Source organism: Rousettus aegyptiacus, unplaced genomic scaffold, assembly GCF_014176215.1.
Source record: "Rousettus aegyptiacus isolate mRouAeg1 unplaced genomic scaffold, mRouAeg1.p scaffold_m13_p_5, whole genome shotgun sequence".
Lineage (NCBI taxonomy): Eukaryota > Metazoa > Chordata > Mammalia > Chiroptera > Pteropodidae > Rousettus > Rousettus aegyptiacus.
Genome location: NW_023416308.1, coordinates 95,737,700 through 95,755,930, shown reverse-complemented (window position 1 = coordinate 95,755,930; position 18,231 = coordinate 95,737,700). Strand labels below are relative to the sequence as shown.

Sequence of the window (18,231 nt, the reverse complement as noted above, 5' to 3'; positions counted from 1 at the left end):
AATTTCTATATAGGTTTTTTTCCATGTCTTTTAGGTTTTATCAAGTTTAAGAAGGCTTTCCCCACTCCAAGATTATAGACAATCAACTCTGTTTTCCTGGTGTATTTCTGGTTTTATTTCTTACATTTACATATTAATCCGCAGGAAGTTTATTTTTTAGCGTGGTATCAGGTAGGAATATAACTTGTCCTATTGATTAAACAGTACATTCTTTACTCACCTGGAGTACCACTTTGGTTTTATACTACACTTTTATATGCAAACAGATCTGCTTCTGGATTCTCAATTGAGTTCTATTGATATATTTCTCTATTTCCTGCCAATACCAGATGATTATTTCTTATTTTTCCAGTACATTTTTCTATCAGGTGGGGTAAGTCCCTCTCCCAATATTACCTTCCTTTTCTGGGTATTCTTACACATTTATTATTCCAAATTAAAGTTAGAAACAATAAAGTATATCATGATAAATATTTTGATTGGAATTGCAGTAAATTTCTAAACTGATTTGTATAAAACTTACTCTATCATAATATTAAAGCCATCCAGGGAACATAGTATTCCCATTAATATTTTACATGTCCTTTATTAAAGTTTAATAGCTGTCTTCACCTTAGTCATGGTCAGGCTATTTGTAAGTACTATGTTTATACATATACATTTTAATCATCCCTATGGAAAAGCATAAGAAATGACAATACTTATACATGGTGTAATAGAATTGGCACTGAACTTTATAAAGGAGAAACTAGGTTCAATGATTAGGTCTTTTGCTTTTTTACAACTGTTCATTGTGGGACAAAAACACTTCTGAGTTTGTTTTCCTACTGGAAGATGAGATGATAACACTTCCCATAAGATTACTGTGAAGAGTAAATAAAGAAAATGTTTAGGAACACCTACTGTATAATTGGCATAAAGTAGTCACTTTATGAATGTCAGTCACATTTATTTACTTACTATTCTCAGTTGTAAAATGGAATAGGTGATGAGGGGGTGTGATATATTAATTTGAAGTTTCTGCCAAACTAATTATACTTTCATCCTGGATTAATAGAGTAGATAAGACAGAGGGCTGTTAAACATCCCTGAAGCATCTTCTGAGTAATGCTTTTTGGATTTAGGCATCAGACTAAAGACTAAAGCAACCAAAACAAAGTATAAAATTTTCCTTATGTACGAATTAATTATATACTTCTAAGTTCACAGTCATATGTTGGCCTTAAAAGAATGAATATTTAGCATGGCATAGGATTGAGAAATCATTTAAATGTTTCTTTTTAGTTTTACCTTGACTATTTAATAACTAATGCTAAGAATTATAAAAACCCTAATTGCATTAACCTAAACCTTCAAGGTTACATTTACCTAGCCAGGAGATTATTTTCCATAGTTAAACTTCTAGATTCCTCTTGCCACCTAAGTAAACAACTTGTATTCTGGCATTTTAAACACCAAATTTCTCTATTCTTTCCTTATTCCTTTACTCTAGTTTTCACAAAGCAACTTTCCGCACAGGTTATCTACTTTCTTACGCATAGTTCCACAAGGATAAAATGTATTTGTGAGTCCTTTTAAACCACACCCTTTGTTTTCACAGCTCCAAAAAAAAACAGTATATTTAGTCTATTTATTAAATGAATAGTATCTGAAGCTACTACTAAAAATTGTTTAGATAAAAACTGGCATCAATGATATTTGGTAAAATTCAGTAATTACATGCTGAATAATAATACATACTTCATTTGTGCAATATTTGTCATACACCATGTACTAAACACAGGGAATTAAAATGGTTATGAAGACATAGTTCTTACTCTTAAGAAATTCAAACCCAATGAGAAGATATATGAATATGGAAAAGAGGCTATAAAAAGACTGTACACACTATTAAAGAGGCTAAAAGAAAATCTTATGTACAACTTACTATAGTTTCCATTCCTAACCAAATGCCAATGTGTCTGTTTTGTCAAGTGAGTTTGATAAATGCAGCAAGCATGGTAATGTTCAGAGGATAACTATTTAACTTTGTTTACTTAGCATTTCTGAGCTTTTTGAAACAGAAACTTTTAATTTTTAATAGCTATCTATTCCATAGAATTTGTTTTCTGGGTAACACACTTGGGAACATACTAAAAGTAGGTTTTGTGTTAATCGCTTGCCACCGATCTTAATTATATTATTAAATCCCTATAGTAATTCTGAAAGGTAAGAAGTAAATATCCTTATTTCCATCTAAAGGTGAAAAACTGAGAAGTTAAATATCTCTTCCCAAGTTCACAGGAGTCAAATGGAAACTCAGCTCTTTTTAACCACTATAGCCCTCTTTTTTTGTAACCTAACATCTCCAAAAAAAAAGGCATAACATTTCTGGTTAATTTAGCCAAGAAGCATACTCTCAGAAGGCCAGGGCAGCATTAGTTCATTGAAAACAAACAAGTAAACAAATATATTTTACTAGTTTCTAATATTTCAGTTTCCTGGGGATGTTTTTGAGTTTTCTTGTTGTTAAGTGTGTCCAAAACAAGGTAACAATTTTAAGATGGTATGTTCACCAAACCATATCATCTTCTTCCCTGATTAGAATTTAAGGAAGTTCAGATGAAATCACGTGGTTTACAGTGATTTCCAGAGCTCTGATTCCATGTCTGGTGTTTTATGTAACAAGCTCATTTTCTGGGAGAAAAGGAGTGTGGAATCTTTACTCGAAGCCTGAATAGGATTTTGCCGAGAGATGTTGTAATGGAACCCAAATCACTTTGCATCAAGTTGCAAGGGTTTGGCTTTCTCGCCACATTCCCCTTGGGGAGATGTGTATTGTCAGGCCTGGAGACTGCGCATCTGGTGAAGGCAGTAACTGCCCTGGTCTCTTACCCTGGGAACAGTAATGAATACCTCTGGCTTTTGTCCTTTTTGTTCCACTGAAAATAAGATATCGCTAGCTCAGGTTATTAGGCCTTGCATTGGTCGCTCTTTTTCATCAGTTTTCTGGATAGTGGGTTTAAAAAAGAAACAGTTGTCACTGGCGCCATTACCAAAAGCAAGTACTGATGACCATGTTTTCGATTAAGAATATAGACTCATCCAATGCAGTATATACTGACTCACTTGCAGGAAGGGGGCCCTTTATAGTTGTTTTTATGTTGTAAAAATCAGCACTTAATATTGTGCACCAAAGTAAAATGAGGGGAAAAGGGCTTAGATGACTAAAATCTTGTGAAATAAAACCTAGCTCCTTTAATTTTTTTCTTTAAAGCTTCTTGAGAAATGGTGAGAGAAGAATGATTGTCCATATATTTGTTATTATGTATTTCTTGTCAATACACAGCTTTAGCAATGACAGAGCAGTGCGCCTCACTCTCATTCTTAGTCTAGAATGCCTCTCCTTACAGTTTACACCTATTCATCCTTAATAGTCACTAAGGTGCCATCTTCTCCAGGAAGATTTTGCAATGACTTTTGTACGAATTTCATCAAACTATTTATTACTCTACACTACTTGTCTATTAATCTCTAAAAAGTCTGAAAAACTTTTCTTATTCTCCTTTATATCCCCACTTCCAGGCCTAGGGTCTGGCACACAGTAGGTGGCAAGGGGAAAAATCCACCAAATAAGAGATACTCTCATAGTTTCAAACAAAGATAAAGATGTACCATAAACATATTCTGAATGTGGAAATGCATGAACTCCCTAAAATCTTTGTAAGATTTTGAGTGTATGTGCAGTTTTATGTGGAGATACTCCAGGGCTTCTATTAAATTCTCAAATATACAAGGGACTCCAAAGTAGGAAAAGTTCTGGTGAAAACATTGAATTTAGTGAGTTTTCAGCTTATGACACATCACTTTAAATGATACTACCAAAAAAGCCTCTGCATTCATTTAGTTATGTTTTGTTGGATATATATATTTTTTAATCCAGGTATATCATTACCACTTAGCACATCACAAGCATGGATTGACAACTCCCTTCATGCATGACAGCAGAAGTTGAAAACTATATCAGTGAATACTCAATTTTCCTCTGATTCACAAGGGATTTCATATTAAAAGTAGCGAAAACCTTGTTTAGTAACAGTCTGCACTACATATAATAATAGAACACATTCGTATGTGGAAGTGGTAAGATAAATTTCATTCATAAAAAACCATGCTTCTGGCTAGATAAATGACTTGAAGTCCCAGAGAGAAATTATCATTTTTAGTTCTGGGATACCCTTATGCTACTTACACTTTTTAAAATTTAATACATTCACATGTTCGAATGTATTGAGATTTTTAAGCTTGTGAATGAAATTAGCAACGTGCTGTGGCTGTCAATGTGATACATTGCAATTCTCCCTGAGTGGTAGGGTTTAAAAATTAATTCAGCTCTTGCACCTGTTTGCCGGCATTCGTCTGTTGAATTTCCATCACATTTAATAAGTTGCTGTGACGCAACTCATGTCCTTTTGCCTGGGCTCCTTTAATATAGTGTTAAATTCTCACCCATCTAAAATTCAAGTAATATTACAGATTTCAAACTGTTAATTAAAATCCGTGAACTTGAATTGTTCTGGATAAAATTGGCTTTACTCAGTGAGGTTCTTTTTAAACTTCTTCAGAGTCTCATCTAATCCCCAACTCCTACCAGGTTAAGTCTGATGACAACATGATCTCACTATGGGTGGCTGAGGCTTACAAATCCTCATACAATAGGGAAAAATCAAGTTATAGGCTTGAGCAGAAAAGGTAACAAGGAATATTACCTGCTGAGATGAAATAAGAAATTTGGCTCAGAATTACAGGAAAGGATTATTTTATGATAAAATTGTATAGTACCCATGTCTTAAAATGCTTACCAGGATGAGATAGCTCGAACTGAATCATGATTCCTATTACCTATTTCGTGGTCAATATTAAATTTAATTATCAAATCTTTAAGAAGGGATCGTGGCCTACTTGCTAGGTACTGTGAACACAGAGCAGAAGTCTAAGTAGGAGGTTCTGGCATATTTAAAACCCATAATCAGATACTTTATTTGAACTTTTAGAAATAGTCTATAGGGCAGGCAGAACTGACTTCAGAGTTGGGTCATCTGCACTTCCAGGAGCTGGGAGATGGTAAGAGGAAAGGTATTTAACAATGTTTCTCTTTTTCTTGTGAGGTCAGCACATACTCACAATTAATCTTATGTTCCAAGTTCCTGCAAAAAATAACCTGCAATGAAACACTTCTCAACTGTATTACAATGGCTTAAAAGAATATATTTATCTCTCCAACTGAAATACAAGCTTCCAGAAGGCAGGGATTGTGTGTTATTATCATTTTTCTTATAACAGGCATGTCGAAAGACTAATAGGTCACCTAACTGAATTAAAGAATGATTAATTTCTCCAAGGGTAAATAGTACATGAATTTTAATTAAATTGTAGATTATAAATAGCTCCTTTTTTTTTAATCTTACCACATATAATTCTAATATTGAACTACCCCCTTCCATCTTTTATTTTTCTGCCTGCTTTATCATACTAAATTGCTCTAGAAGTAATGCTTTAAATAATGCCCAGTGAAGGTTTTTGGTTTCTAGAAGGATGTGTATCCATATTGAAAAACAATATTTCAAGGGCTTAAAGAAATAAATATATATGTGCCATTAACCTTATTTAGAGAATTTATACTAAAAAGGAAGTAGCCCCGCCAATCCCTTAAATATGCACAAAAATATTTATTCTATGGCTTTTAATAATAGACTCCACTAAAAGGTAAGCCAAATACCTAATAATGAGAACATGATTAACTAAATTATAGTATTTCTTACTGATATGTAGTATATTGGCATAAAAAGTAAATCATATGATAAAATATTAAGTAAAAAAATTCAAAACTATCTACATTCAAACATTTTAACTGAAAAATGTGAGAATAAATCAAGATAAAACGATAGAGGGAATATACAAAATTATAATGTTTGTGTTATGGTAATAGAGTGGTATTACAGGTTTTTAAAGTTTTCATTTGAATTTCTCAACAATGTATGACATAAATGAAAATGCTTTTATAAGAGACAAAATCTCACATTTTCTCTATGATCATAAGTTTTAATTATTTTTTTTTACATGTACTTGTGTAGCAGACTCTGTGTCAGGTAAACTTTCCGTATTGATTAGCTTTTGTCAAATGCCTATCATATGCCTACCACTAGGATAGGTATTTTAAAAATGTAATTTCTAATCATCACAGCAATCTTATGTTAGGAACCATTATCTCTGTCTTAGAATTAGAAAAGCTATGTAACTTGGTCACATTCATACAGCTAGTAAACAGCACAACTGAAATTTGACTCTAAGTTTTTGTATAATTCCAAAATGAATTTTTTCCACTATTCAGTGACACAACAGAATGCAGAGATACGAATTCTGACTACTAAAGCAAAGGTGACGAGGCATTAAAAAAAAAAAGGACTAATAAGGAAAAACAGCTAAGCAATATAGCAATACAGCACACTGGCTTAATAATTTGAGTCTGTCATCAAAGTCCATTTTCTATCTTAAGAGTACAACTTATAAATCCTACCTGCTAGATTATCATACTCAGCTTCAAATCCTGAGATAGGTACCTAAAACACATAGGACTCTAGACCAGTTTTTTTACAGTGGACCCAGCATACATGTTCATCTTTTTTTAGAAAAAAAAAATGTACTTTTGAAATCATTGTAATGTATGCTGGCTCTAAAACGGTTCATCGAATAATAATAGATGCCAGAAATTTCCATCCAACACTAATAACTTACATTATTATTAATAAGAACTCATATTCTTTTTTCAAAATCCAAGTTTATTGTGTGAGGTCTAACTTGTCACTTGGCTAATGAGATGCTGATGCACCTTGAAAGAGTTGGCAGTCAGCCCATCCTTAGAATTCTTTAATGTGACAAATATGAAGGGGGAGAAGGGTAAAGGAACAGCACAGAATAATGTTTTCAACAAAAAAGGAATGCTCTCCCCAGTCTCAGCCCTTTCTCATACTGCCTCTCAAGCTTCAGCTCCCAGTTTCTGGGCTGCTACATCTCTACCTGCTGACATCATAACCATCCATTCAAAGAGCAAAGCAGTGGCTGCTTGTATAGGAAGTCTTTCTTGGTGAATCCATCACGAAAAGTTTTACAGTATTTTTTCTGTTTACTCAAATGTGTTTACTCACTCATTCACTCTCTCATTTTTATGTGTTCATTCAACAAAAGCTGGAAAAAGATAATAAACTAGTGATTGGTCTCTACTGGACATTTAAATTACATTATATGATTTAGTTATATAAGAATCCTGTGAGGCAGCTATCATTCATATTTTGCAGATGAAGAAACAGAGAATCATAGAATGTAATAAATATCCAAATTTACAAAGCTAGTGAATGATAGAGGCATTTCAATTTTACCAGACTCAATTGTTCTTGTTTTCTCTAGTGCAGTCTGTTGACCTCTTTGATACTTTCCCTAAGAGATGGATGCTGAGGCTATTCAGGTACATTAGATATCACCAGTTTATCCTTGAAGAGGTTGCACAATTTATAAAGTAGACAAAGTGTAAAGAAGCAAATGTTCATTAGATATATGAACAGACACTGAAAAAGTGAATAATATCAGGAAGATGGTAAAAAGGAAAGTTCAGAAAGGATCCAAAGCAATGGTATGTAAGTCTCCTAGTCTTGAAAGAAGAGGAGGGATTATTTTGTGGGGGAGAGGGGAAGAAGAGGCAATAAGGACACCTCCTTCAGAGGAAGATCATATACAAAAAGATGGGAGTGAGAAAGCCAAGAGTGAGCTAAAGGAACCTGAATGGTGAGCAGTTTGATGGAGACATGGAGTGCCATGCGGGGGAAGGGCAGTGGAGAAATTAGGTTAAAAAGACAGGTAGAAGCCAGATAATGATGGCCTCGCTTTTCATGTTGAGAAGTTTAGTTTTTGTGCTACAGATGACAGGGAGCCTATGAAGGGCTTTACGAAGAGAAGCAATATCATGAGATATGTATTTTATAAATATAACTCTTAAGTATATTTTATAAATATAACTATGATAGAGCTTGGGTTGGAGAGTGTTGGGAGAAACAGAAGGTATAAAGTCCAGTTAAAAGACTAAAATAATAATGCTGGTAAAGATGATAAAGGCTTATAATAGAGCAATGACAGTGAAACATCCAGGAGGACTTAAGAGACGTTTAGGAAGCAGATTTCAAAGTCTTAGTGATGTACCTTTTCACTTCGACTCAGGGTTTATTTGAAGGTTTTGATTTGGGCTTTTGGGTAAATGTCATTAGGTTCACTGGAAACAGAAAAAGTAGAAGGATCAGTGGCTTCAGGCAAGGTGAGTTTGGAACACTGAATTTTATGTTTGTGGGATAAAAAGATTGATATGTTCACAAAGTTATCGCAAATATTGGTATAGAGTTCAGAAGAAAGATTTTAGCTGAAGATGGGCATACAGTTCATGTCAGATCTGTGGAAATAGACATAGAAACCCAACATCATATGGATAGTGAAAAGAGAACCAAGGAATGAACCCCCAACAAACAAAAAACTTTAAGGCACAAGCAGAGAAAGAAGAAATAGTACTGAAAAAGTATAAACAGAGAGGCAGAGAAAAAGAAGACTATGAGTTATCTATCTATTTGATCTATCTATTTGAACAATTATTTGCTTATTGCCTGTTTTTCCCACTGAGGCATGAAGATATTAAATAACTTGCTAAAGTCACATAACCATTAAATAGCAAAAACAGGATTTGAATGAAGCAATATCTGATTCTAAAGCCTATATTCTTCATGCCATGCTTCATTGCAATGGAGAAGATAAAAGACGGACAAATTTCTACAGTAGTTTAAGTCAGAGACAATACTTTGAGAGAAGAATCAAATTTACATGACCTAATTAGTCACTTCTGGTATAAACATGGCTGCCTAGGTCTAGTTCTTTCTTTTTCAGGTATCAGGGATTGGTAGCGGTCTGTGCAATTTCTAGGAAAGAGAGTGGGCTGGGCAGGCATTCCCAAACATGTGTAACAACTGAATTTCTTATCAATACCATACTCTCAAAATGTGTAATATGACAACTTAATTATCTTCGCACAAAATCACCTTTTCTTCCTGGGTTTGTTGTGCATATGCTAATACCTGGCTTCCATTCAATTGCTGCCAGTTGACTGGCTGACCATCCACATTTGGCTTCTGACTCATACCAATATTGGTATGAGTCAATGTTGAGTGGGGAGAATGAAAGCAGGAGGCTATTGTAATAGTCTAAGCAAGAGATTAGCAGTGGTGGTGGTAGGTGTGGAAAAGAGAGAACTGAATTGAGAGGCACAACGAGGGCAGAACTTAAAAACTGATTCAGTGGAAAACTGGGTGAAAGGATCAAAAAGAAATGATTCAAAGAGATCCCTGAAGTTTGTCATAGTTTCATAAAACATTAGAGATTGGGTGGTCTAATAAACCTTCTGTTTACAAGACAAAAAAAAAACCCCAAAAACAAAAAACAAAAACGACAAAAAAAAACTGGGACCAGAGAGAAAGAGAGACTTGTCTTGAATAATAGTCAATTAATGGCAGAGTAAGAATTAAGACTCCAGAAAATTACACATGATAGGAAGTGGTGATAAAAATCTGAACCTTGGGTTGGGTGAGGAGAATGGTTTTGCAAGATTCCCAAGGAAATGAACAAGATCAGTATTCTATAAGAAGAGTTAAATATGCAAAGTGAAAGATACCTGTGTTAATAAAGCAAAGATGAAAGGATAATTGAATTCGGCGATGACTGTTAAAAGATAAAGTAGAAGTTGGTCAAGACTAGGGCTAGAGGAGGCTCGTTAGCCACCAATGTTGGTATGAGTCAGAAGCCAGATGTGGATGGTCAGCCAGTCAACTGGCAGCAATTGAATGGAAGCCAGGTATTAGCATATGCACAACAAACCCAGGAAGAAAAGGTGATTTTGTGCGAAGATAATTAAGTTGTCATATTACACATTTTGAGAGTATAGTATTGATAAGAAATTCAGGTGGAGATGCCCTGCAAGCCACTGCAAATGTGGTCACAAAACCTGGAAATGTGGTCCAAGCCAGAGGCCTGTCTGTCTCTGTCTCTCTCTCTGTCTCTCTCTCTCTGTTTCTCTCTCTGTCTCTCTCTCTGTATCTAATTAATCTGCTATAAGTGACTCTATAGAGAGAAAGGAAGAAGTTTTAGTGTAGCCTTTTATTTTGGTGGGGACAGTGAAAAAAGAGGGTTTCAAAATAAGGTCATTTATCTTGAACAGTGGATTTGTTTTGGGGGTAGATTCACTGCCAACAGAGATTGTTGGAAACTGTAAGTTGTATCATTCTTTAGTAACATATAATAGTTATACAACAACTATCTCGACAAAACATTACTAAAAAAGACTTGAATTATAGGACCTATTGTGTTAATATTAGATGAATTTTTTTAAGGAAAAATAAACTTAACAACAAGTTATAGCCGATTCCAAGAATTACTTTTTCTTTGAAGCATTATTTATATAATTAGAACCCTGAAGAGGAATCTATTATATGAGTGGAACTGTCCTAGGCAGTTCTTCAAGCTTCGGTCATTATGCTATTTCTATGTAAATCCCTATGATCCAATGGCAGCCATTTTAAATGGAGCTAAGGATAAGCACAAATTAGATACTTCATTTTAGGGAGCTTAGGCAGGGAAAGAGATGGGGTAGTGAGAAAGGAGGGAGAAAAACAGAAGCAATTGACAAAAGAAGCAAAAACTAAAACACACAGTAAAAGTATATGTAGGTAGACACCATGAGACAGTAAAAACAATAAAAGATCTGAGTAAGCAGAAATAATAACTCTAGAAAAAAGCTAATTGTAGAATTTAGAGACAGAGAGTAGCTAAACCAAAATCACGGTAATGTACTAGAGCAGAGAGTCGAAGATAATTCCTGTTGAGGCTGCAACATGATAGTTTACTTGCAAAGTTGTGTAGCATCCTAAATAACCTCTGAGTTGTCTTCTATTCTCTCAGAGACTTGGCTATGCAGCTTAAATAAACGTCTTTCTTATTAACATGAACAGTTTTGTAATAATGCCTTATTACCATGCATAGCTTATAATAACCGTTTATTACTTAAATTTGCCTAAATGTGTCTTTGACTTCTGCAACCTAAAAGACCCTAAAGCGACACTTTTTGCTTGGCTGGTAGATGATGAGGTAGGAAAGAGGGAAGAAAGGAAGAAGAAAACATTACATTATAGGCAGGGTTACCAAAGGGGATGTGTGTGTAAAAACCACTAAAGATAAGCTCGTAACATATATTTATGCATGCATGTGTATAAAATCAGCAGATGAAATAAATAGGAAAACTGAAGATAATAGAATGAGCACAATTATGAAATAACTACATATATCTTCTACATAAATTTAAAATAATCAATACTCTAATAAAAGAATGAGTAATAAATGAATAAATTATTTTAAGTAAATATTTAAGATTTTTAAAGAAATATTTATTTTTAAATATTACTTTAATTAAAAATAATTATCTATTTTTAAATACATAAATTATTTCTAAACTATTAGGAATGATTAGTGAATTTAAAAACTCAACAAATGAATTAAACAGATTAGCTACAGCTTAAGAAAGACTTAGTGAACCAGAAAATGATCTTACCTTTATTATCACACAGAAATACAAAGACATAGAAAATTTGAGAGATAAGGTGAATAACTGTTACACAGGACTCAAGAGAATGGAGAAAGTAAATATGGGAAGAAATAATGTCTGATATTTCTAAGAATTAAACAATATTAAGGAAGTTCATTTTGTTTCATTAATAAGTCACAACCAAGCACAGCACAATTAAACATCAATGATAGGAAAATCTTAAGAGTACCAGAAAAAGAAAAAGACCAACTATGAAATAATGACAACTATACTTTTCATCAACCATAGTAAAAGAGACAATAAAATATCTTAAAAGTACTGAGTGAAAATAATCATAAACCTCTTGACTCTATGTCCAACTAAATTATAATTCTAATATGAGGTAAAAATAATGATAAATTTAGACAAAGTATGAGAATACATCACCCACAGAGCCTCACTGAAAATATCTGAAAATATGTACTTGTGTAAGAAGGAGAATGAAGTGGGAATTTTAAGCTAAGAAAAGAAACCATAAATGTTGATATAGTCAAGTAAATACTAACTGTGAAGACGACTATCTAAGAAAGATCTTTTTTGTTAATTTTGAGAAGATGAAAGCTTTGTCTTAGTCACTACGTGCTTTCATTAGTACCTAGTACAAAGTGGACTCAATAAATATTTGATGATTAAATGAATGTGTAATGTGTTTATGAAATAGGTATCTTATCTCAATGTTAGGTCAAATTCCCTTCTTGGTAATGAGAAAATCGAAAATATAGAAGACTGACCTAGCATTGTATGACATATTGAACCTGATTTACCCTTTAGAGAGTAGGAAAGATACTACGAGTATCAGGAAAATTATTAGTTTCCATTATTATTATAGGTCTGAGTTTACCTAACAACAGAAAGGGCCTATATGCCAAAAAAATTCATTTGTTATAAGATTTTCTCTATGAGTTGACGCTAGCCTCACCCATTTTTCTAAACACTACAAGTTTCATGAAGAAATGGTTAATGATTTATTCATTCAAGAAATATTTTGTTGATTGTATCCTTTGATGCACAAAAGTTTTTGGTCCAAATTGTCTAATTTTGTTTCTGTTGCCTATACTTTTGCCATATTCAAAAAATCATTGCTAAATCCAATGTCATAAAGTTTTCCCTTAGGTTTTGAGGATTTTAGTTTAGGTCTTTAATCCATTCCGAATTAATTTTGGTATGTGGTATAAGATAAGCTTCTAAATTCATTCGTTTGCAGATGGATATCCATTTGTTGAAGAGACCATTGAATGGTGTTGGCACCCGTACTGAAGACCATATACATGAGGATTTATTTCTGGGCTCTCTATGCTATTCCATTTGTCTATATGTTTTGACAGCTACTATCAAACACACACACACACACACACACACACACACACACACACCACACACACACACACACACACACACACATGCAAAAAAAAAAAAAAAGAAAATTATAAGGTTAGTAGGGATGTGGAGAAGTTGGATTCCCATGCAGTGCTGGGATTCTAAACTGGTTATAATCACTATGAATAACAGTATGACAGTTCCTTGGAAAATTACAAATAAAAGTACCACATGATCCAGCAATCCCACTTCTGGGTACATACCCAAAATAATTGAAAGCAGAGTCTCAAAAAGACGTTTTCACACTCATATTCATAGCAGCATTATTCACAATAGCCAAGAGGTGGAAGCAATCCAAATGTCTACTGACAGATGAACGGATAAACAAAATGTGGTATGTATATACAATGGAATATTATTCAACTTTAAAAACAGAGGAAATACTGTCACATGACACAACATGGATGAACCTTGAGGACATTACGCTGTGAAATAAGCCAGTCACATTAAGACAAATACTATATGACTCCATTTATATGAGGTATCTAAAGTAGTCAAATTTGTAGGCACAGAAAGTAGAATGATGATTCCCAGGGACTGGGTGAGAGGTAGGAAAAAAGGAGTTATTTAATGGGTCTAGAGTTTCAGTTCTGCAAGACAAAGAAGTTCCAGAGATCTGTTTCAGAACAGTGTGAAAAATTTTAACATTACTGAACAGTACACTTAAAAATTAAGATAGTACATTTTTTAAAAAGAGAAATATTAATTGAATATCTGTTATAAGCCACATTCTGTATCAGGGCTGAGGATGTAGTGATAAAGAAGATATACCTAATCCTTGATCTCATAGAGTTGATAGTCCAGATGATAAGAAAGTAATCAAATGAATAATTATAATTTGGAAAATGTAGAAAGTCAACAAAAATTTTCTATTGCTTACTGTGTGCTCTATGCTATTAAAACAAATGTAAGGGGAAATTTTCTGTTCTCCAGTTTATAACATGGGAGAAATAATAACAAGTTATTAAAATATGTGAAGTAATATATACTAATGTAAACATTACAGGAATAAAATAAATTAAAATGTTTGGGAAATGGTGAAAATGCTAATATTCTTGCAAAAAATAAAGCGATAAGAAAAAGACCATTTTTTAAAAATTCTGAGTAACATCTTTTCCAGATATTTCATAATTTTTTAACTTCAGCACAAAGCAACAGATGATAGAAAATAATTTGGAAGCATTATTCTTAATTTTTAATAATGATTAACATTTGGATATCAAAATTACTCTTTCATTCATTATTCCTCTTCCCAGACCTAGACATATAACATTTTGATTTTTGACAACCTATTAACATTTGGGGTTCTCTTTCTTTGACATTCTCCTGGCATGATTTGAATATTTTAAACTTTGCAAATGAAAGCAGATGCTGTCTTCAAAGAACGTTCCCAATATATAAAAATAATAGTTAATGTATTAAACTACTACTTTTAGGAATGGTGCTGTACAATGTTGATTCTCTCAGTATTTTGAGGAGTAAAGCAAAGCTTGTTATGATACCTACTACCATCTAGACAAGATCTGAATTATGTCACTATAAATTTAAAAAATGGAGGTTCAATTAAGATGTAAGAATACTTGATCTTGATTCTCCAATGGAGAATCTTCTAAATATTGACCACCAAATTCTTAAAACTTCTGAACAACTAGTTACAGGAACAAATAATCTTTCCTCTTTTTTTGTAAGTTAATAGAGAAGAATGAAATGGAGAGACTATACACATTTTTACAAAATCAATACCAATGTGAAAACTGATAATATGCAGAACATACAATACCACATCACTTTAATTTTCACTTGCAGAGGTGTGAAAATTCAGCTGAAATCAGGAAGACCTAGAGGACTTGGTTATGACTAATTACTATATAAAGAAGAATCTAACCCAACTCAAGGTCACATTTATGACAGCAGATACCAAGATAATGCAAAAATTCCATGAATCAGGAAATGTATTGAGTCTTGGGATTGGTCCCTAAATTGTCTGTTTTCTGTTCTCAGCCCTCTGAAATCCTACCTTCTTCTTTATCTATTTGTTCATTCATTTTTTCATTTCTGCAATTAATGAATTTCTATTGGGTGCCAGAGACTTTTCTATAAATAGCCATCATTTCTCCACCCTACTCAAAGGTCTCCATGTCTGTAACATATATCCAACCGCTTTCTTCAATAACTAAATCCCTCCCACCACATCAAAATCAACTGCTCCCTTCTTTGAGTTCCCATCCTTTTTGTTCATGGCTCTATTACACATAGCACTTATCACAAGATAGCAAGAGTGAGTTGTTTGTACGATGGTCTCCCACATGTATCTTAATTATAAGAAAGGGATCTAGAATAGTGTTGTAAATAAGAACACAGGGTTTACAGTAAGATTACTAGCTTCTGATTCCAGCTCCACTTGACAAGAGACGAATTACCTAGCCTTTTTGTGCTTTAGTTTCCTCATCTGTAAAATAGGGATAAAAATAGTACCTGCCTCATAGGCTGTTGTGCTTGAATGAGTTAATATATGAAAATAATTTAGAATAGTGCCTAATATTTGCTCAATAAGTATTAGTTAACATTTATCATCATCATTATCATTAAATTAGGGTTGGGCCACAGTCACTTGGGATTGAAGCAATCCCAGGTCTCCACTTGGTACTCCAAACTGAGACTAGCCAGATTTTTTTCAGAAGAAAAAAGAGTTTTAGGTTTTTTCTTTCTTTTTTTTCACATTTCATTTTCTTCTGAGTTGGACTTCTTGTACAGAATGTTTCTTGGAAAGATTACTTATTAAAATAAGAAATAAGTTTACTTATGAAATGTCATTTGATAATTTAGTTGGCATGAAGTTACCATACGAACACACACTGTGTATAACAGATTGAACTCAAGAGATTTAAAATGACAGAAGAATAAGCGCATTGTCATAGGCAGTGGCAATAACAACTATGGCTCACTGGCGAGCCATTCAAATTTGACAGTACGTATGACTATACCATTTTCCACCAGAGTGACAATCATACTCTGTGGTATCTTTATTTATTTCTTAATTATGGTAATATCAAAGAGTGCTTTTGGGGGAAGATGGAGGAAGCAACGTGCAGATTATTAAAGCTATAAAGTGATGGAAAACTCTTCTGATTAACTTCATCAGGAAAAAGTTTATGTTCTACTATACCATGACTAAAATCCCACTAAAATGATTATTTTTAAATGAATGTTTTACTTTTATTTTTATTTCAACTTTGCTGAAAAGTTATAGTGATTTCTGATACAAGTTGAGGCATCAATGCTGTGAAAAGATACACCTTACATGTACCAATGCAGAAAATAATTATTATTTTCCTTTCAAAAAGTCACATAACCCCTATGGGAAGGGCAACTTGAAAGAAGCTATCAGCCTATCACAGATCACACTGTTTGGCTGTGGACAGGTATTTCTGGGTAGAAAGCCATCTTGGGGTTCTGATTAGTGCACCTGTTTGCTCTCTAGATACCCCAGTTCTGGATAGAGAGGCGAGCAAAATGCTTACAAGTGTATTTACAAGCATATTTAAATTTCATAGAGAACTTTCCTGTATATCATCTCATGTTTTTATTGGTCATAGCAAGAATTATTTATTCCTATTTTCCAGATGAGAAAATAAGGATCTGGGAAGATTCTCAAGTTCACAGAGCAAGCAAATGGTAGAACCAGAAACAGAATGTGAGGATTTTTTTATTTTGTGTCCTGAGGAATCTGACTTATTCCTCAAGCTGCTTTAATTTATACTGAGATCTTTGATCCTTAGGTCCCACCCCACCCACTCTTTCAATGTGAAGGACAGAGTGCAAGTGATTCTCAGTAACACCTAACAACTTCAAACTTTTTTTCCTTTTTTTCCATTTTACTTGGCTGAGAATATGCATATATTTTTATTGATTTATTTGTTCAACAAGTACTTATTAAGTTTTAGTCATCTATTTAGTTCATGAGTCAGAATAAATGTTACATAAAAGTTTCAGTCAGGAAATAATATGTCTATACATTTAATCAAATGGAATCAAACATAACTAAGAAGCTTTCCCTCTCTCCTGTTTTCCATTCAGAAACTGACATTACAAGTCTTCTGTCAGTTTTTGATTATCAATGAATTGATTATCTATTTTGTGAATCTAAATTCTAATGATCTGAAAAGTGATGGACATATTTTTTTGATTTTGGCATAAGCTTAGAATTTGCAAATGATTTTCCATATCAATTTAAGCAAAAAATAATTAGTAGGGTTAATGTTTGCTAAACCAAACAACAATGATCATCATGATAAATATTATTCACCTCCATTTCCGGATAAAAAGGATGTGGTCTAGAACTGTCAAATTCACATAGAAATCAAGTTGTAGGATCAACACTTGAACTAAGATCTTTTCATTAAACTAAATTTAAGTTAATAATTAAAATTAAATGATTTCCTTGATGTATCCAGAGAATAGAAAGAGCAATGTAATATGGACTACCTCAAATAAAAAATATAGACACCCTCTTGAGGAAAATAATCAGACTTCTTTATTTAAAGAGATGTCTAGAACCAATCTCATTTTTGAGTCTACACAAATCAAATATACATTAATTCTGTGAAATCTAGATCACAGCCTTTTTTTTTTCAGAATTAACTGCATAAGTCTTCTTTTTCCTAAAGAGCTTGAAAGTTTTTATATGTATTAGTTCCAATTAAAGATTTTTAATTAATAAAAATATTTCATCAGAATATTATTTTTCTTCATAGAAAGAATAAGGGATGGTTAGATATCATTTCACCTTAAAGGTAAATTAACTAAAGTATAAGGGGGTAATGCGTTTTTCTAATTTACTTTAGTGTTAATGTTGTTAGATCATATTGGTATGGGAGAGTCACGGTTTTTAAGACTGAACCTCATTTTTTTTACTAACATTGATGTTATTTCACCAAATATAAACTTTATAAAAGCAGAAATTTCCTTATATGTGTGTGTTTTCCTTATTCCATATATTAACCTTGTAAAAGTAGCTCCCAAACGCCTTCCAAGCGATGAAACTGGGGGCACGGTGATGTATGAGTGGCAAAGCAATGCCCTCTCCGTGCTTGTCGCCTAGAGCAGTGCTGTCCAACACGAATATAATGTGGTCCATGAATTTAAAACTTTCT

At 33.3% G+C, this 18,231-nt stretch overlaps 1 protein-coding gene across 3 annotated transcripts in view; it reads right to left on the bottom strand.

Annotated features, from left to right (window-relative positions):
* METTL15 (methyltransferase like 15) overlaps positions 1 to 18,231 on the bottom strand; it is a 159,646-nt gene that overhangs the window by 10,207 nt on the left and 131,208 nt on the right. The window contains exon 6 of one of the 3 annotated variants that reach the window (XM_036221683.1): positions 17,795 to 18,229. The exons of the other annotated variants lie outside the window; for them this stretch is intronic. Within the exon in view, the coding sequence (XP_036077576.1) occupies positions 18,045 to 18,229 (185 nt within the window). The 3' untranslated portion in view covers positions 17,795 to 18,044. Of the gene's footprint in view, positions 1 to 17,794; positions 18,230 to 18,231 lie in introns of those variants that run through there. 3 annotated transcript variants of the gene reach the window in all.